Source organism: Macrobrachium rosenbergii, chromosome 55, assembly GCF_040412425.1.
Source record: "Macrobrachium rosenbergii isolate ZJJX-2024 chromosome 55, ASM4041242v1, whole genome shotgun sequence".
NCBI classification, from domain to species: domain Eukaryota; kingdom Metazoa; phylum Arthropoda; class Malacostraca; order Decapoda; family Palaemonidae; genus Macrobrachium; species Macrobrachium rosenbergii.
The window spans coordinates 18,984,202-19,005,726 of record NC_089795.1 but is presented as its reverse complement, the minus strand read 5'-3'; the positions used below and the strand labels follow the sequence as shown (position 1 = coordinate 19,005,726).

At 36.3% G+C, this 21,525-nt stretch overlaps 1 protein-coding gene across 1 annotated transcript in view; it reads right to left on the bottom strand.

Moving 5' to 3' along the window:
* The window catches only part of mei-41 (meiotic 41), a 593,070-nt gene that overhangs the window by 308,579 nt on the left and 262,966 nt on the right, over positions 1-21,525 (bottom strand). Inside the window, exons 17-18 of the mRNA XM_067099620.1 lie at positions 7,923-8,100; positions 6,475-6,617 (exon numbers count right to left, since the gene is read on the bottom strand). Of these exons, the coding sequence (XP_066955721.1) occupies positions 6,475-6,617; positions 7,923-8,100 (321 nt within the window). The remainder of the gene's footprint in view (positions 1-6,474; positions 6,618-7,922; positions 8,101-21,525) is intronic.

Here is a 21,525-nt window from a genome sequence, read left to right as displayed (position 1 = left end):
TTAACCAAAGCTTCTCTAATAATTGTTGGTTTCTTTGTTTTGGGTGGAGTTCTCTCCAAAAGTCTCTTTTTATCTTTAATTTCTAGTCCATCACAACTTTCCTCTACTACTTCTGTGGTAGTACCTTCTTGATCCATTTGCATTAATATTTTAAATGAATTTGATAAAATATCCATATCATTTGCACCTGTTCTTGATTCTTTACAATTTCAGTTATTTCTGTAAAGTATTAATTTCTTTTCGAGATTTATTTTTTTCTGCTCCATTACTACTATCTGTATGCATTTTTCTTTCATTATTGGTTCTTGTTATTGAAGAATATGTGTTTATTATATGGACCTTGAATTCCTCTCACTTTCAATCAACAATTTAGCTTCTTTTATAGACATCCCAGCTGTTTCTTGTAATATTTTTAACTGTATTGTATATATAGTACATACATTTTTGGATCTTGCATGATGGTCTTGCCCACAGTTTATACAGTTTGATTCACTCACTTCCATCGGTTGGTATGGTCTTTAGATCCACAATATGTGCACACAGGTTCAATTCTGCAATACTTCTTTGTATGCCCATATTTACTACAATTCTGACGCTGTAGTGGCTTCGGGACATATGGTCTTATTTCTCTATTTTGGCCTAATATTTTTATTTTTTGATGTAGATCTTGACCTTCAAATTTCATTTTGGCAATTTTTAACATTTGCTTATTTCTCTCCTTACTCGGTATATTATATACCTCGCAATCTTGGACTCTGGAATATCTTTTTTTAAGAGAGTCCAAGAGAATGCTCTTTCCGATTGGTTCATCACTGTTCTCAGGAAGCACAATGGTACCCTGAATGCTGTTCATAGTGTCATGTTTTTTAATTTTTATTTTATGTTATCTATTGTTGTTATAGACTTATAGTCCTCTGACTGACTCTTTGTTGTGGCTTTTATCTGTCTAAACGACATTTCTGCCATTGAATGTCTGTTTAATGGGTAGTTTTCTAACTTTAGGGCTGAAATTTTCATTGCTTCTAAGGTTAGAAACCTTGACCAACTTCCACTCCCAAAGAGGGAATCAAAGTGAGTCAAGGTTGGGTCAAGACGATACAGTATTTACTTTTTGGGGTTTGCTCTATACTGGAGCATAGGGCTCCAGTGTAATTACACTAGGATTTTTTTCAGATTTTTCTAAACAAAGGTTGTCAGAGGAGGTTCCAGCGGTTGTCAACTGTGCTGAGTCGCTACTATCAAAGGCCCCAGGGGTACATGAATCTTTATAACAACTACTCATAAAGATTAAAGTATAAAAAACATAAACCTGAAAACCTTCAAAAGATATCATCAGCCTTTCATGGAGTTTTTTCTTCCAGCAAATGTTAGCATCCCTACCCTACCCCACAGGGGATGGCACAACACGATTAGAGTGGCCCAAATGTAAGCAAAACCCACTTGCTAGGACTAAGGGTATTACAAGAATACAATCATCCCCACCCTAATCATATTATGGGCAAACTGGATAGAATGTCGAGAATCCTATCCCCAGAACCAGATCCCCCTGAAATCTGTGGTCCAACACTGCAAAATACTTCCACCTTTGAGCTGTCAATCTGATATCTCTCAGGTCTGAACATTATCAGACAGTTGATGGTCCTACCACAGTTTCCACTATTTACCTTCGGATATAAATCCATTCCGAGCTACGATATCTTTTCCTATTTATCAGGTCCAATTAATTTTAGCACAAATGGAAAATTCTACAAAAATTAATCCAAAGAAATATATAATGATATATGGGACTCTTGGACTCATACCCGAGAGCAAATTCCTGGGGTTCAAGAGCCCCCTCACTACGTCAAGGTGGTCCCAAGTTGAGAGGGAGCAGTCATTGAAATCATGATGTGAGCATAATTAAAATAAATATATGATGACTAACAATCCAAGGCAATTCTGATACAAAAGCTTCTCCATTTCAAACAAAAATACTAAAATCTGAGAAAAAAATTTCAAAATATAGGAAAATACATATTACCTTTAAAATAATGTATATATCAACAGGAAAACCTAGGCGAAGACCTGAGTTACTACAAAGTAACACAGTTAACACTATCACTGACAACATCTCAAAACTCAATATACGCATATTTCAGCAGTTCCTCGTTGGATGAATCGGTAGAGTTCTCGGCTAGCACTCTGCTAGGCCCGAGTTCAAGTCTCCGGCCAACCAATGAAGAATTAGAGAAATTTATTTCTGTTGATAGAAATTCATTTCTCGGTACAATATGGTTCGGATTCCACAATAAGCTGTAGGTCCCTTTGCTAGGTAACCAGTTGGTTCTTAGCCACGTAAAATCAGTCTAATCCTTCGGGCCAGCCCTAGGAGAGCTGTTAATCAGCTCAGTGGTCTGGTTAAACTAAGGTATACTTAACTTTTTTCATTCTTTCAGACTGGGGTGGGGTGCAAAAATTCGTCTGTGGCAAAGTGATTATGGAAATGTAATGTGTTCAGACAAGTATTTAACCTGTTGTTCAACTAAAAAAGCATGTACAAACATTACAGTCCACTTATATATGATAAAATACATAAAACATTTACAGTATTCAGAATTAAAAATAATCTCTCAATTATCTAGATTGACAGAGCTAAAGGCCCTGCTGCATAATGGCAAAACCTGGTTAAGGGCAAGTAAGAAAATCTACGTGTTCAAGGATACTCTATACCCTTCCTCACCTCACCTAGTCAATGCTGTGTAACTATAAACACTAAATATGCTTATAAACAACAACCATCAGACAATAAGCTGATAACTTTAAGCAAACGGCAATTATCTACCTTTTACCCCCATTTTTGTAACAATATACACTGCATAAATACACTTTGAAAATGACACCCAATTCGGCAGGTAGCCTATCTGTGTTTACCCACAGCCTACCATGGTTTTATCAATATTACTGTATTTTTATACAGAAACTTTCTTATCAGTTGTTACCATATTGTATTATCATACAAGATACAAAAAGTGTTTGTGAACTACTGGCTATGACAGGTGTATTTAAGATAAAGGTAATGGTAATGAAACTGATATCTTACCTACTGATCTATTTATACTGTATTATCATCATATTATATCATCATTGTAATATAAAATACTAATCATATGCCACATGCATTTAAGTAGACTAGGCTAATGTTTATGTCCTCAGAATCAACTGATTGAGGCCTCATTAAAGAAATAATGAGAATAATTTTCTACTTGCTAAAAGAAAGATTATTACTAAAATTATTATTTTTATTTTCGTGCATAAATGTAAAACGGGTATACAAAGGTACATATACTAATATACTTTATGTTAAAATAAAATCCCTCAAAAATCACAAAACAGCTGTTTCCCGATTAGTTTGTTTATGGCATACTTGATGTTGTTTATGTCAGTTCTTTGGTAAGTGGTGCTCATGCAATAGTAAGTGGTTGTTAATTTTAAGAGGTGTTTATGAAGCCTTAAATTTGGCAATCTGTTTGAAAGTCTAGCCTAGTGCAATCTACCGAAAATGAAATTCACTCTACAAGTATAAACTAGTACAGTAAGAGCTACTAAAAAAGGAAATTCACTCCACAAACATAGTCTAGAACAGTATAATCTACCAAAAATTACATTTTTTCATTAAGTAAAGATTATTTTTATTTTTCTACTTCTATTTGATTCACAAGAAGATGAGATTACTGAGGAGAAGAGGTTAGCCTAATGTTATATGGACTATTGAAAATGCAACTCGTGATGATACACAAGAGACATGATGAAATCATGTTTAAGGAGATGAAGTTTTAAGGGTTGCATGATACGCAAGATTGAATGATACACAAATATATACGACATATTTCATTTGTTTCACTCATTTTGCCCTGTCATGTTAACTGTGTTAACGTAAAACACCCTGTGTTTACATCTTTAGTACATGTGGCATTTCTCAGTGATGACTGCAAGACGCAAATTCATTTTAAGAACACTACTAAAAAATAGTTGATCATTTTCTGATTTACTAGAATTAATTATTTTTTTCATTTCACCTCATAATATCATGGAACCTTTACCTGTATGTCTGCATGGGTTTGTTTATATCTACATGGCATTTCATCAATACTGACATCACCGTTTTGCTCTTTTTTTTTTCTTTTTTCCTTTTAGGTGACTCTAATTTGATTATCACACATATCATAATAGTACACAGAGAATACTTTCTCACTTTTGATACTTCATCTCAAATATAATGCTCAAATTCATAAGAAAATATTAATTTAAAACATTTATACACTAATGCAACACTTGTTGTGAGTTTTGGCATAGATATTGGCAGCACAATGAGCTCTTTATAGCTTGCTTTCCCCAACCTCAACTGTGTAGACACATGCTGAGGATATAAAATGCGTTCGTCTCTTTTGGGTTGTAAGTTTGATTAATTTTACATATTTTATATTGTGGAAATGAAAATGAGAATGGTTTAGCATAAGATAAAAATAAAAAAAGGGAAAGAGTGGTGTGTTATAAGCTTTAAAGTGTGACACCTCAGTTGCTCTCTCTCTCTCTCTCTCTATACCATATCTCTTTCTTTATTCTTTACTTTGTACTTGATGCATTTCATTACAAATTACAGTACAGTACTGTACATATCTTTTAATAAAATGTGGAAAAGCATCAACATAAAAAAACAAAACAAAAAAGCTAAAATGAAGTCAAATGCCTACCTACCCTTTCCACCCAAAACTACAACGCACTTCCTCTCTCATCCAAGCCAGGGAAACTCCTTCCCTGCTCCATCCACCTTCCAAAACAAACCTTTCTCTGAGTGAGTTCTTGTAAACACCCTTACTGCTGCTCCCCTCCCATGGTGCCCAGCCATCTGACCCACATCCCCACCTTGGAAACTTCTCCAGGCCTCCTAAAACCCCCAAACCCTTCCTCAGTCTCTTCATGAGTGTAAGCAGTGCTGCCAACATTTTCTTAGGCTGTGCAGCATTGCCAACCATTGGAGAGTTTTTTCAAATGTTAAAAATCTATATATATATATATATATATATATATATATATATATATATATATATATATATATATATATATATATATATATATATATATATATATATATATATATATATATATATATATATAATTACATCTTTGGTCCCTAGTCCAGTGCTTTCAGATAATGAAGATCTGGATAACTGAGGGATTACTATAATTAAGGCTAAAAAGTTTCATTAAATAAAAAATGCCTGTTGCGTCTACAGTTTGTCATTTGCAATACAGTAAACCCCGTATTCGCATTCTCACGATTCGTGGACTCACGCATTCGCGGGTTTCTCTGTAGAACACATCTACCCATAATTCGAGGAAAATTTGCCCATTCGCAGTATTTTTCACTGAGAAATATTCACTAATTACTGTATTTTCATATAATTTTCATGAATAAATGCACTTTTAGTGATAAAACTATTAAAATACTCAGGTGTAAGCCTTTTTACAAGGTTTTTCTTGTGTTTAAACTATCAAAATGGGCAGTTCTAAGTGTTTTTAGAGGGGTTTTAAGTATTCATGATTTTAGCTACTCGCGGGGAAGTGTGTGTGTGTGTGTGTGTGTGTGTGTGTGTGTGTGTGTGTGTGTGTGTGTGTGTGTGTGTGGGGTGGGGGTGGGGGTACACATTCCTCGCGAATACGGGGGATTCACTGTATATTAAATAACTTGTCACTGAAATAAGCAAACACATAAAACAGTGATGAAATGCAATAAAACACCACAATGAGAAAAAGAAAAATACTTTACAATAACACAGATAGCAATTAAAATAAAAATGTAAAAACTTATAAAGGCTTTCTGTCACTAGGTGTTTGCAATTCTTGTCTATCCCAGAGCCATACCATGTTTTGTGATACTGACAATCATTTTATTGATTTTTATAATTAACTAGTAGTTAGTCACTTATATTTTCAAAATTTTCCATTTCCATGCAGTAATCTTAAACAACAGCGTTAAATTTTTTCATCCTGAGTTATGAACTGACCTCTTTTCTAAAGGCTGTCCTAAGGCTTAGACTAAGATATAAGCAATGCTCCTAGTGTCCTGATTGGCATCAATCAGTTGCAATTAGACTCAGTACCAAAAGCAGAACTTAACATCAGATTTCACCTCACCAGATCATGTCAGATATTCTTATTCTACAGGGTGGAGGGGATATCATCCAACCTCACTCTCTTTCATGTTCCAAGAATGACCAGAAACATTCACACATGAATCATCACCTAAAGGTCACTCTTGATAAGCAAAGAAGGAAAAAAGGAAAAGGTAAAAGGTAAAAAAGACTGGCTAATTTACTTTAGAGCAACTACTTAAGGCTACATTATGAGTCAGCTTTATGCAATTGCTCTTTGAATCCCCTATCCAACAGCATGACATGGAGAGTTTGAGGGGATCAAAAACATAACTTTTCATACTTAGAGAGATAATGAAGAGCTTCAGCAACTGCGAGATGCACATCATTTGACAAGGATTCTGCAGGATCATTTGTTTTAAGGAGGTCATCCAAGTAAGAAAGAACAATTTCCCCTTCTTTGCTTGCAGTTCCACTTCTCGTATCCTGTCCAAAATAAAAAAAAAATATACTAAAAGATTTAAAATCTTCAGGACTAAAAGGTATTCAGATTATAAATAATGAGGGACCTGTCATATACAAGAAGCAATGATTTATTTCTTGTGAGCAAGCATTCTTTCATATAAAAATATCCAATTTGATAATAATGATAGGACACCAAGTTTCTACTGTATGGGTATTCAACCTATAAAATGGTAAAACTACAGAGAATGCAAAGGAAAATGAACAATCTGAAATTCTCAAAATATTTTACAATAATAAAATTAGTTTCACATAGCAGGAGTGAGAAGGCCATTCATATAAGAAAAATCTTCACTCGCTATTAAGAATAATACTTTCAACTAACGAAAAAAGTGGAAGTTGGAAACCAATGAAAAAGGCTCATAGCATGTGGTATAACAACTTCAAGGGAATATATAGATGTACAGAGAGACACTGGTGTAATGATGATATACAGAAAACAACGAAGAAAATTATTTTACAAAGGAGAGTATAATTACGTCAACTGTGTAAAATTTCTATATTTTCATACGATTTACCTGAGGTTTTTGTTTTTAAATGAGATACGGAAACTGGAGCACGATAACCAAATTTAAGAAGCTGAACAGTATGGTGGTAAGAGGCAAGTGGAATAGATGAAAAGTAAAATTCTCAATGCAAAGTGTCTAGTGTTGACAGGAGGTGGCAAAGAATCTACAGTACTGTTCAATCAGAACAAAAAACAAAAGATGTAGCCTTCGAGCCATGTGAGATGAAATGTAAGGTAAATAAAAAAATAAATCTACAGAAAGAAGAGGATGCTTGATGATTGGAGGGTGGATGATCAACATACTAATTTGCAGCCCTCTAGCCTCAACAGTTTTGAAGATCTGAGGGCAGACAGAAAAAAGTGCAGACAGGCAGAAAAAGCCAGGAAAATAGTTTTCTTATCAGAAAACTAAAAATGTAATTTTTTTTACCCTTATTCCTGCAATCTATTTCCACTGTATCAAGGTTATTGCTTTTTCTTACTGGACTCAATTAAGGAATGTTCTACCTTTTACATGGACTATTCCTATTTATTAAAGAAGTGCACCCAAATAGAAAAATGAATAATGAAATTTTAAATTAAAGGATAAAAATAATATACATTTTTTCCTACTCACCTGAAGTGCAGCTTTAGTCTTGGAAGAGGACACTAAGCTTGAAAGATGTTTCAAATAACTGTAACAATTCGTTTGTCTTTGTGAAGAAGCAAGGACAGATAACGATTAACCATCTGAGCTGAAAGATTCAGTCAGCGTGAGATACCACAGCTGGTAGGGATTCAACAACAGCCACAACAATACGAACTTCTGAGTGATCTAATAAGCCTATAAATCTTGCTACTAATGTTGGATCTACTTTCTGCTGATCAACAACAGTACAGTTCTGAGGATCACAAACTTGACAGTGAAGAATGTTGGAGCTAATTCCAGTTTCTGCAAACCTATGTAAGAAAAATATTAAAAATAATAACAAAGATTCACAGATCCAGACACATTCTTGCTTTCTCTCATATAGAAACCAAAATACTAAGAGAAAAATAACTAAGATATTGAAGTACCAGTGTATGAAACCAAACTTTAACATCGAGAAAACTTGGTACTATACTTTTATGTGAAATTAGAGTGAACACAAAAACAAAAACTTTCTTAACCCTTTAAACTCTTTAGGCTACCTGTGGTAGCCCACCCACTGACTACTGTCTCAGTATGTACTTGCACCAGCTCTACTAACCCACTGAAAAGTTTTTGATTATTCGTTGCTTACTTCATCATAAGAAATTTTTCTTTTATTTAGATTGGCATACTAGCGTCAATGTTCCAAGTTATTAATATCATTCCAATTTGAAATAAATCATCATCCCCATTCCCCCCTTAAATCATTCCAGGTTAATAAATAAAACCAAAAGTGCAAGATCTCCATTTCTCAGCAGCTTCTGACCTCGTTCTGCGGCTATCAAGTGGTAATACACATCCCCGTTCTGGCTGCTACTTCCAATGTCATTCCCTTACAAAAAATGATTTCTAATGACAGCTTAGTCTAATTTGTATTTGCACACAACATAAGAAATCTTAGATGTCTTCGAAACGTGTCCTGCTGGAGATTTTATAGAAGTCGAAGACAGTGACAAAAACAAAGTCAGTTTGTAAAGAGGTTTGTTGAAATGGTAAACACACCTCATCCAACCCTGACTCACAATTTGGAGAGTAATGTTAGCAAAAGATTCTGTGGCCATTTCTGAGAATTCTTGGACACAAGTAATAAGTGGTAGTGACGATGAAGAAAATTAATGGGAAAAACAGAATGATGTATATGTAAAAATTATGTCTACATTAACAAAATTTCTTTTCCCAACAGTTTTGGTATATAAAATTAATTCTCTTGATTTGTAATTTATTTTCTACCACAGAAATATCTAAGTTACTTGACAAAAAAAAAATGCAAGCCAAAGAAATTTATATTATCACATATCTTTGGGGCAATGGTCCCTGGTCTAGGTGTGTTGGATAATGTCGAGTTCCAGATAATGGCGATCTGGATAACTGAGGGATTACTATATATATATATATATATATATACAGTAAATACTGTATATATATAAAATTACAGTACTCCTTCAATTATCTGGATTAATAGAGCAAGGGTTTGTTGGATAATGGCAAAATCCATATACAGGCAGTCCCCAGTTATTGGCGGGGGTTCTGTTCCGACAGCGTGACAATAAGCGAAAATTGGCGATAAACGTAAATCGCCAATTTTTGGTTATCGGCATCAATACATGGTTATCTACACCGATAAGTAGAAATTGGCGCCGAAAATTGCCAATTTTCATCGACAAGCGTCGATAACCGGGGACTGCCTGCAATGGTGAGTAAAAAAATCTAAGGTGTTCAAAGGGAACTCAATACCCTTCCTCACCTCATCTTGTCAATACCATAACTATAAACGCTCAGTATGCTTGTAAACAACAACCATCAAACTTTAAATTGAAAACTATATGCAAAAGGCAATTATCTACCCTTTTTTCCCATTTTTGTAACAATATAATGCATAAACACACTTTGACCATTAACCCTTTAACGCCGAAGCCCTATTTACAAAAACGTCTCCTGTATGCCGGCGGCGTTCGTGAGTTAGCGCCTGCGGAAAAAGTTTTTTCAAAAAGTCACAGCACGCTTTGTTTTTAAGATTAAGAGTTCATTTTTGGCTCATTTTTTTTGTCATTGCCTGAAGTTTAGTATGCAATCATCAGAAATGAAAAAAATATCATTATCATATAAATATTGGAATATATGACAGCGAAAAAAAACTCGTATATAATTGTATACAAAATCGCGCTGTAAGCAAAACGGTTAAAGCTAGAGAGTTAATTTTTTTAGTTGCATTGTACACTAAATTGCGATGATTTTGGTATATAACAAATTTTACAACGATCAGAGTAACACAGAGAAAATATTATCACAACATGATGCATGAATTTGTAACACGCGGACGTAAAAAAAATTTTTTTTTTCAAAAATTCACCATAAATCGAAATATTGTGCTAGAGACTTCCCGTTTGTTGAAAAATGAAGCTAATTGATTGAATATTACTAGACTGTAAGTGTTTTAGCTTACAATTGCAGTTTTTCGACCATTTCGGTCGAGTTAAAGTTGACCGAAAGTTGAATTTTTTTCTACTTATCGTGATTTATATGGAAATATTTCAAAAATGATAAAAGCTACAACCATGAGTTATTTTTTGTTGTATTGTACATGAAATTGCGCACATTTTCATATATAAAACTTTATGTAACGACTAATATAAAGCGGTGCAAATATTACGACAACGAGACGAAAGAATTTCTGAGATGTTCGCCGAAATTTACCAACAAGACGTAAGAAATTTTTTTAAATGCACCATAAATCGAAATATTGTGCTAGAGACTTCCAATTTATTGCAAAATGAAGTTAAACGATTGAATATTACTAGAATGTAAGAGTTTTAGCTTACAATTGCGTTTTTTTACCATTTCGGTCGAGTTAAAGTTGACCGAAGGTTGAAATTTTGGCAGTTATTGTGATTTATGTGAAAATATTTCAAAACTGATAAAAGTTACAACCATGAGCTATTTTCAGTTGTATTCTACATGAAATTGCGCACATTTTCATATATAAAAGTTTATGTAACGACTAATGTAAAATGATGCAAACATTACGACAACATGACGAAAGAATTTCTGAGATGTTCGGCCGAGTTACATCACAAGACATAAGGAAAAAATTTTTTTTCAGAAATTCATCATAAATCGAAATATTGTGCTAGAGACTTCCAGTTTGTTGCAAAATGAAGGTACATGATTGAATATTACTAGAATGTAAGAGTTTTAGCTTATAATTGCGTTTTTACCATTTCAGTCGAGTTAAAGTTGACCAAGCTTGAAATTTTGGCAGTTATCGTGATTTATATGAAAATATTTCAAAACTGATAAAAGCTACAACCATGAGTTATTTTCTGTTGTATTCTACATGAAATTGCGCACATTTCCATATATAAAACTTTATGTAACGACTAATATAAAACAGTGCAAACATTACGACAACATGACGAAAGAATTTCTGGCGCAGACGTAAGGAAACGGTTTTTTCAAAAATTCACCATAAATAGAAATATTGTGCTAGAGACTTCCAATTGGTTGCAAAATGAAGGTAAATGATTGAATATTACTAGATCGTAAGAGTTTTGGCTTAAAATTGCGATTTTTTACCATTTCGGTTGAGTCAAACTTGACTGAAGGTTGAAATTTTGGCAGTTATCGTGGTTTATATGAAAATATTTCCAAACTGATAAAAGCTACAACCATGGGTTGTATTTTGCTGTATTGTACATGAAATTGTGCACATTTTCATATATAAAACTTTATGTAACGGCTAATATAGAACAGTGCAAAAATTACGACAAAATGATGAAAGAATTTATGAAATTTTCGCTGAGTTACAAAATGCACAAGAAAAAGTTTTTTCAAAAATTCACCATAAATTGAAATATTGTGCTAGAGACTTCCAATTTGTTGCAAAATGAAGGTACATGATTGAATATTACTAGAATGTAAGAGTTTTAGCTACAATTGCGTTTTTCGACCATTTTGGTCGAGTCAAAAGTTGACCGAAGTTGAAATTTTTTGTAGTCGACGTGCGGTCGTCCACTCGCACCCAGCAGACAATTTTAGTCGACGTATGATACGTCCAATAGGCGTTTAAGGGTTAATATATTTTTATACAGCAACTTCATCAGTTTTATCATACGGTGTTAACATACACAGGAAAAAATATTTGTGTGTGAACTACAGACCTAGGCTACACTAGGTGTTACATTCAACATTCACAATATCCATTTGCAAAAGTCAAATAGGCTTTTACAGCTATATCTACGATAAAGGTAATGGCAATGAAACTGCTATTTTACTTACAGAATCCATTGATACTGTATTATTATACTGATATATCATCACTGTAATATGAAAAAAAAAAATTGGCATGCCATTTGTACTGTTTACATTCTCAGAATCAGCTGATTGAGCCTACTAGTGAAAGAATTAGGAAAATAATTTTCTAGATGCTAAAAGAAATGAATGTACTAATGGAATTACTTTAAGTTTTGTAAATGTTAAAATAACATTCCTCAAAATTACAAAACAGCTGTTTCCCAATGTAACTACCTCAGTTGTTGTGTCTCGTCGCTCTCACTCTCTACTGTATCTCATTACTGTACACATCCTTTAATGCATTGTAATTTACTGTATCATAAACATAAAAATACGAAACTAAACAAACTCCAGGAAGTTCACAACATTACTGAAAGAGTGTGTATATGTATGTATGTTACCATTTTTTGTTTTGTTGTGCTTGATTTACTGTACCGTTTTTATAACAAGTTTAGTTGACTCTAAATATGATTATCACACATATCATAATAGTACACTAGAGAATATTTTATCACTGCTGATATTTCATCTCTAATCACTGTAAAAATATTTAAAATGCAAATTTCATATGTAGGCAAGACAAAACCAAACAGGCTGTACCAAGTTCACTGATGGCATGGAATGAGTGAGTGCATATGTACGTACCCTACGCACAAGACTATGTTTATCTTTTGGTTGGCAAGAAAAAAAAATGAGAAAAAAACTGTAAGAGTGTATGTTCCTGTATTAGGCTTTAATGTAAACATACCTCAGTTTCTCTCTCTATCTCTCTGCCATACACTAGTACTGTACATACCCTTCAATGAAATATTAATTGCTCTACCATAGACATAAAAACACAAAACTAAACAAACTCCAGGAAGTTTACAACGCCATCAAATGAGTGTGTGCATACATGGATAAGTTTTGTCACATTTTTTGCTTTGCCATGGCAATTCATGTTACTGCTCCCAGGATCCATGCATCATCACTGGTTGACAGCCATCACAGATACTAGTATTAGCTCTAAATTTAAACAGCAATCCAAGCTATGACATCTTTTCCTATTTATTAAGGTTGAAATCTATGCATTTTACCACATAAGGCTACTTTTAACAAGTTAGTCACTTAGACTTAAATCTGGGACCATTTCCGGTGCTTCAGTAGCCTCCTCACCAAACCTATGCATCATCCTTAGAGAGAGAAGTTGGGACGAGCCCAGTACCAACTAAGACATGGAAAGCCTTTTATCACTTTACAAAAGAATGGGGCAATCTGACTAATTCTTATCTTTGAGTACAGTATAACAATTTAATAACAAGCCATTCTTATAAAACAGAAAAGGAGAATATAAAACTTACTTTGATGCTTTAAAAGACGTGAGATTAAGCAGTGAACAAAGGAGATGTTTCAAGGAGACTGCCCTGCTTCAACAACACGAGGGTCTGGAGAATGAAGTATTGCACCAATAACCTCTCCTACAAGCTGCTGGCCACCTGCTCGCCCAAGCTGATGAACCATCTGAAAAGACAGGATACTTTTTAAGTATCAACAAATAACAAATTACAGTTTTCTTGCCTATCTAATTAGCAGTTTTTTGGTTCATCTGAAGATTTACAGCACGATTATTACAATAATTGGTCATCAAAGAAATAACACTGATATTGTATACACAAACAAAGTAAAATAACAGAATTATTAAAATGAGGAACACTGTACTATTTCCCCACCTTTTGGCTTTGGTTTTCACATTTTTCATTCAAATATATGGATTATTACAGTACTACAATTCTCTAGTTGAATAAGAATCAACTCTAACCTCCTGACTAAACTCAGTTCAACTGTCATACCAAGAAGCTCCTCGTAATATTCAATATTAAAAACTTCCACACAGATAGTATCAGAGGTCATTTACATTATATTCCCCCCTGTTACACGTGACTGTCAGACCCCTTTACCCCTACCTTACCAACTAAAACATTTAAAACCAGGAGTTCTTATTAATATAAAAACTCTCTAACATAAAACATGAAAATAAACAGTAAGTGCATTTTCATAAATAATAAAAATACTAGTGGATATGTAATTAACCCTTTAACGCCAAGCCCTATTTTCAAAAACATCTCCCGTATGCGGCCCTCCGAGAGGTAGCGCTGAAGCGGAAAAAGTTTTTTCAAAAATCACAGCGCTTAGTTTTCAAGATTAAGAGTTCATTTTTGGCTCCTTTTTTCTCATTGCCTGAAGTTTAGTATGCAATCATCAGAAATGAAAAATATCATTGTCATATATAAATATTGGAATATATGACAGCGAAAAAAAAAAAAAAGTATATAATTGTATACAAATCGCTGTAAGGAAAACAGTTAAAGCTAATGAGTTAATTTTTTTAGTTGTATTGTACACTAAATTGCGATGATTTTGGTATATAACAGATTGTAAAACGATTAAAGCAACATAGAGAAAATATTATCACAAAATGATGCATGAATTAAATAACGCCGGACGTAAAAAAAGTTTTTTCAAAAAATTCACCAAAAATCAAAATATTGTGCTAGAGACTTTCCAATTGTGCCAAAATGAAGGAAATTGATTTAATATTACTAGACTGTAAGATTTTTTAGCTTACAATTGCATTTTTGAACCATTTCGATCGAGTTAAAGTTGACCAAAGGTTGATTTTTTTCTATTTATTGTTATTTCGATGTAAATATTTAAAAACTGTGAAGAGCTAAAGGAATTATTTATTTTTTGTTGTATTCTACATGAAATTGCACACATTTTGATGTATAACACTTTATGTAACGAATAATATGAAATGGGGAAAAAATTACGGCAAACTGACGCAAGAAATGACACGATTTTCAGCGGAGTCCGTGCGCGCGGAGCGGAGGAAATTATTTTTTTAAAAAATTCACCAAAAATCTAAATATTGTGCTAGAGACTTTCTGTTTGTTGCAAAATGAAGGTAAGTGATTGATTGTTACTCGAATGTAATAATTATGGCTTACGAATGCGTTTTTCGATCATTTCGGTCGAGTCAAAGTTGACCGAACGTTAAAATTTTGTCAGTTATCGTGATTTCGGCGAAAATGTTAAAAAACTGTGAAGAGCTAAAGGAATTATATATTTTTTGTTGTATTCTACATGAAATTGCGCACATTTTAATATATAACACTTTATGTAACGAATAATATGAAAGGGCGAAAAAATTACGGCAAGCTGATGCAAGAAATGACACGATTTTCAGCTGATTCACAAGACGGAGCGGAGGAAATTATTTTTTCAAAAATTCACCAAAAATCTAAATATTGTGCTAGAGACTTTCCGTTTGTTGCAAAATGAAGGTAAATGATTGATTGTTACTCGAATGTAATAATTATGGCTTACGAATGCGTTTTCGATCATTTCGGTCGAGTCAAAGTTGACCGAACGTTAAAATTTTGTCAGCTATGGTTATTTAAATGAAAATATTAAAATCCTGTGAAGAGCTAAAGGAATGATTTATTTTTGTTGTATTCTACATGAAATTGCACACATTTTGATGTATAACACTTTATGTAACGAATAATATGAAAGGGCGAAAAAATTACGGCAATCAGACGCAAGAAATGCCAGGATTTTCAGAGGGATTCCTTGCGCGGACGGAGCGAAGGAAAATTTTTTTTCAAAATTCACCAAAATCTAAATATTGTGCTAGAGACTTTCCGTTTGTTGCAGAATGAAGGTAAATGATTGCTTGTTACTCGAATGTAATAATTATGGCTACGGATGCGTTTTTCGATCATTTCGGTTGAGTCAAAGTTGACCGAAGGTTGATTTTTTCTATTTATCGTTATTTCGATGTAAATATTTAAAAACTGTGAAGAGCTAAAGGAATGATATATTTTTTGTTGTATTCTACATGAAATTGCACACATTTTGATGTATAACACTTTATGTAACGAATAATATGAAACGGCGAAAAAATTACGGCAAGCTGACGCAAGAAATGCCACGATTTTCAGCTGATTCCGCGCGCGGAGCGGAGGAAATTATTTTTTTCAAAAATTCACCAAAAATCTAAATATTGTGCTAGAGACTTTCCGTTTGTTGCAAAATGAAGGTAAATGATTGATTGTTACTCGAATGTAATAATTATGGCTTACGGATGCGTTTTGATCATTTCGGTCGCGTCAAAGTTGACCGAAGGTTGATTTTTTTCTATTTATCGTTATTTCGATGTAAATATTTAAAAACTGTGAAGAGCTAAAGGAATGATTTATTTTTTATTGTATTCTACATGAAATTGCGCACATTTTGATGTATAACACTTTATGTAACGAATAATATGAAACGGCGAAAAAATTACGGCAAGCTGACGCAAGAAATGACAGGATTTTCAGCGGAGTCATGAGCGGAGGAAATTTTTTCAAAAATTCACCAAAATCTAAATATTGTGCTAGAGACTTTCCGTTTGTTGCAAAATGAAGGTAAAGGATTGAATATCACCAGAATAAAAGATTTTTTGCTTACCCAAAAGAGACCCAAGTAAAAAAATTATATATATATATATATATATATATATATATATATATATATATATATATATATATATATATATATATATATATATATATATATATACAGACATTCATACATAGACACACATAAATTATATTGTTTTTACTTTGTTACGAAAACATAACTAAAAGGAATGGTTGTGAAAAAAATTTGTTTTTGCATAAAACGAAATTATACAAAACAGCAATGAATACAGATATATAAAAACTTGTAATAAATATAAAACTAAAAATAAATTCAATGCAGAATACTCACTCGTAAATATAAAACTAAAAATAAATTCAATGCAGAATACTCACTCGTAAATATAAAACTAAAAAAAAAATAAATGCAGAATACTCACTCGTAATCCTGACTCTTCGTGCTGTTTCTTGTTTTCTCCCTCCTCCATTGAAGAGTCTTGCATTTTTTTCCTCCCGACATGACGGGGCACAAGCGGAGGAGGGAGACGCGCGCCCTTACTGCTGGTGGGCCGCCCTTCGGCGGCTCGCTGCGCCCTCCCGTGTCGCTCGGGCAGGCGCACTCCAATAAATAACCGCATTGTGGTACCTGCGGTTACACTCATCCAACCTGCAAAGTGCTACCTTGCAGGTGCGACACACGTACCGGCTGTCTCTCCTCTTGCCATTCATATGGCACACCCAGCACCGTTTCTGTCTGCCCCCTTCGATGAGCTCCAGTGTGTGATCTCCTGGCTGCAGCCGACACACAGGGTCGGCTACCCGACGGGACACTGGAATTCGAGGGCGGCGGCACCTTCAGGGGCGGCGGCATCTTCAGGGCAGCGTCATCATCAAGGTCGGCAGCAGCAGGGGCGGCGCCCGGCAGGATGAGGAATTATGATGTCGGGGTATCTCACGACATCTGACCTTTCCTCTCGGGGCAGAGCTGGAGCTCGGGGCAGGGGCGCCGTTGGAAGGCCACTCCTCCGGATCGAAGTTGATGAGGGTATTCCCAGCCACCTCAAGAAACTGGATGTGGGTCAACCTCCGGCGTCCGAATTATACCAACAGTAAATGATGTAGGCATTCTGGAGGGCCAACTGAAGGAGGTATTTGAGGAGCTTCTGTGTCCACCTCCTGGTTCTCCTGGCGAAGGGATAATACTGGATGAGTTGATCAAAGAGATCAACTCCTCCCATGTGCCTGCTGTAGTGCCCGATGACAGTAGGGCGTTGGACACCTGAAACTCCTCATACGTAACTCGGCCCTGCCGGGCGTGTCTTCTTCCGCTGGGTGATCTATTGGAAGGGCTCATGACTCGTCGTAATCATGGGCACGAGTCGGACCTCCTTCCAACAGATGACGAAGACATCTCCCTTCCGCCGCCACTCTGTCTCTCCTCTTGCAAGATGTTGCGGGTGGCTAGCAAACCTCTTGAGGACATTCGGGGCCCCACGCACCAACCGAAGGGTACCACTGACGTGCACACCTGCTTCATACAGTTCCTGGGCCAGGGATACCAAGTTATAATAATTATCCATAAACAGGTGGTATCCCTGGTTACGGAAACGATTCACAAGACCGAAGACAGTGTCACGCAGCGTGGAGAAGACCCCAGAATACACCAAGAAGTCCATGACGTATCCAGTGTTGGCTTCCGTAATAAAAAATAACTTTACACCATACTTCTTTGGCTTCTTCGGGTTGTACACTTTGATACTTAGACGCCCTTTGTATGGCATCATACCCTCATCCAAAGAAAGGTTCTTGAAGGAACCACGAGAGTCTGACACCGTTCACGAATGAACTCCAACACTGGGCGGACTAAGATGAGGCGGTCGGGTTATTCGGGGGTATAGCCCTTCGGTTGAAGGCGTTGAAATACCTGTCCAACGCCAGGAAACTATCACGGGACATAATGCCGCCACATTAGGCGTATTTAAAAAAATTCCGCCTCCAATATTGCCTGACGTCAGCAGCAGGCATCATCCCAAAGAATATGTGGAGCCCCAAAAAGTGCGCCATGTCCGTGAGGTTGCAGCCCGCCAGCGGTGCGACAACGTCGTCCGCAATTCCTCACGGCAGTACCGGCGTAATCTACCGTCTCCGCAACCAGGAATTCAAGCAATTCCCGCGTCAGGAAAAGCTGAATGAACCCCAGTACCGTGAGAGGCACAGGGACGGTCAGTCCAGGTACTGCCGTGAATGGGTGCATGTTAGGTGGGGTGGGGTCCTCCGACCACCCTCATCACTTTCGGACGAACGGCCTTCACCTGAGCTGCCGCGGCGTTGCAACCTTCAACAGGTTTGCGCTCGCGCACGCGCATGTGCACGGGCACGTCTTCGCACTCTCACACTCCCAGCTGGGCCGTCTTCTTCACTTTCCCCATCACTTTCTGTTTCGTCCCCACCAGCCACAATCGAGTCATCCTCTTCCTCCTCCAACTCACTTTCTCCCTCGTAGGCACTAAACCCACTAAACTCTAATTCACTTTCCTGCTGAGGATCCCCGATACGGACATTGGTGGCAAATATTCGTCATCGCTGGCGTCAGGCGTTATGTCGTCATCGCTAGATGACCAACTACCACCGAAATCAGGACTTTCGGCCTGCTCTCGATCGAGCTCCAACAAGTACTCATCAATGTCCTTTTGTTGGAGGCCTCCCAAATGTTTTCGGATGCCCCTCAGGACACCCCGATGCTTCCTAGGGGTCGTAAAAGGAATGGGATGTGGTCCTTGGTCACCATAGGTCACACGTGGCGAACAACACGCTGCTGAGAAGCTGGGTCACTCTGGTTGCTGGGTCCTTCTCCAGCATCCAAGTCCAAAACTCGCCTCACGCTCACTTCCGACAGGCAATGTGCGCCTTTCACGCTCCTGGCGCTTTGCGACATCTCTGCAAACGTTCTGTTGCAGCACGAATTACGCTAACACTAAAAAAGTTCAGCAAAACACGTCTGCGTCAAAATATCGCTCCCAAGGCGCTACTCTGATGCTCTCTGATGCGAGATGGGGAAATTCGGCATGCGGCGTCTGGGTGACGCTCAGAAACAAAACAACAGCTGGATCCGTGAACTCCCAGCATCCGCCGAGGCGCGGGATTTGAAATCTTCCGCAAACTAGGCCTATAATTATTTTTCCGCGAATATTTAAAAAAGCATTTTCAGTCGACGTTTGCAACGCCCACCGACATTCGACAGGCAATTTTGAATGACGTTTAAAACGTCCAACAGGCGTTTAAGGGTTAAGTAACTATTAAGACATACATGAAATTATAATAATCATAACAATAAAAACAATGGTAATGCTTTTATGATACCATTTACATTATTTCATTGTTAAGTAGTGAAGAAGAGTAACGGAGGAGTGAGGTGCTCAACTGAGGATGTTTATGAAAAATGTGCTTAGCTAACCACAACATCTGCATCAGAAGGCGACAATGCCAGACTGTTGTCAGTTTGCCGATTTAAGGATACTGAATATAGTTGGTGCTGTTGAGGTTCAATTTCATTGTGGTAGATAGGATTCAGATGTTTCCTGTGGTAATTCTGGGTTATCAATCTATACCACAGAATAATATTTTTTTTTCCCAGCGAAGCATGAGTTTTTATTAAATGAAAGTTTTTCAAGACGTCTCATACCCTTAAGGATTGCTCTGATGATAAGAAACTAACTCAGGACAAAGTTACTCAAATTAAGGAACCGATTAGTGTTTAGTCTATTTCGAAAATATATCATGCAACCCAATAATCCATCTTAAATTCTTGTGACAGTTAAGGAGGTCTTACCTGGTTCAGAAATTGTTGATAAATGAATCAAATAGGGTTCATGGGTTATCTGCAACACAGGCAGTTTACACTGTTGACAGTGCTCACCAGGCAGTGATTGAAGTGTTTTATCATCTAAATAAGGACTTAATTGTTAATGAGAATATGCCCTTGATGGATGTTGAAGTGTTCCACCATAGGATTCTCTCTGTAGCAGAGGTAGACATCGTTCATTTACCAGGTGATGATAGTATTTTAAAACCAATATGTAATGGATAAATTTGGAAAGGATATTAAGGAAACTAGTGTTAGGAGGAGGTTTGAAGCCTTATTAATGCAGTACAGTGATTTATTTATCACTAACATGACATTTTTATAATAAAATTAAGTTTTATATATACTAACCAAGTAATTACTTAGCTAATGATTAAGCTCACACACCATCCAAAATTTAAAATTTGCGGCAGCGCGTCAATTGCAAAGCAGGGGGTGACAGGCCCCACCCACTGCAATGGGAGCAAGGGAGCAACAGAAGCCAGCGGCGTCATTCTATTTATTGCCACAAAGTCCATGAACAAAAGAAACAGAGGGGAGGAGGGAGGGCTCTGATTCAGTAATTACTTGGTAAGTATATATAAAAATTAATTTTATTATAAAAATGTCATTTTTATAAGTGACTTACCAAGTAATTACTTAGCTGAATCCCACACTGCAAGAGGGGTGGGATGAATGGACTATTCTAATTCAACACATTAGGCATGGTAAAAACTCAATCTAGAAGAAAAAGTGGCTATCAATGGTGCAGTGCTTGTCTCTTCCTTACCTGGTAAAAGAGCTACAGCAGATGAATGCTGCCTCTGGTTAGTGCTCATCTTGACCTGTAGTGGCACGGTGGTGAGCTGAGAGTTGCCTCTACACCAGTGGGAATCTTGCAAGGGAGGATATGCCTGAACACTGACAAGACGTAATGCAGGAAAAAAGATGCCATTGCCCTGGGCACAGTACCATAACAACAGACCAGAGAACACCTGTCACCAACCCTGACACCATAAAAAATCCACTACCCATCCAACGAACTGGTGGGCACTCCAGGTACAAAGTACCCCCAGGTTCCCTAAAAACTCGACATCCTTATAACAAGGCAAAGAGATAAA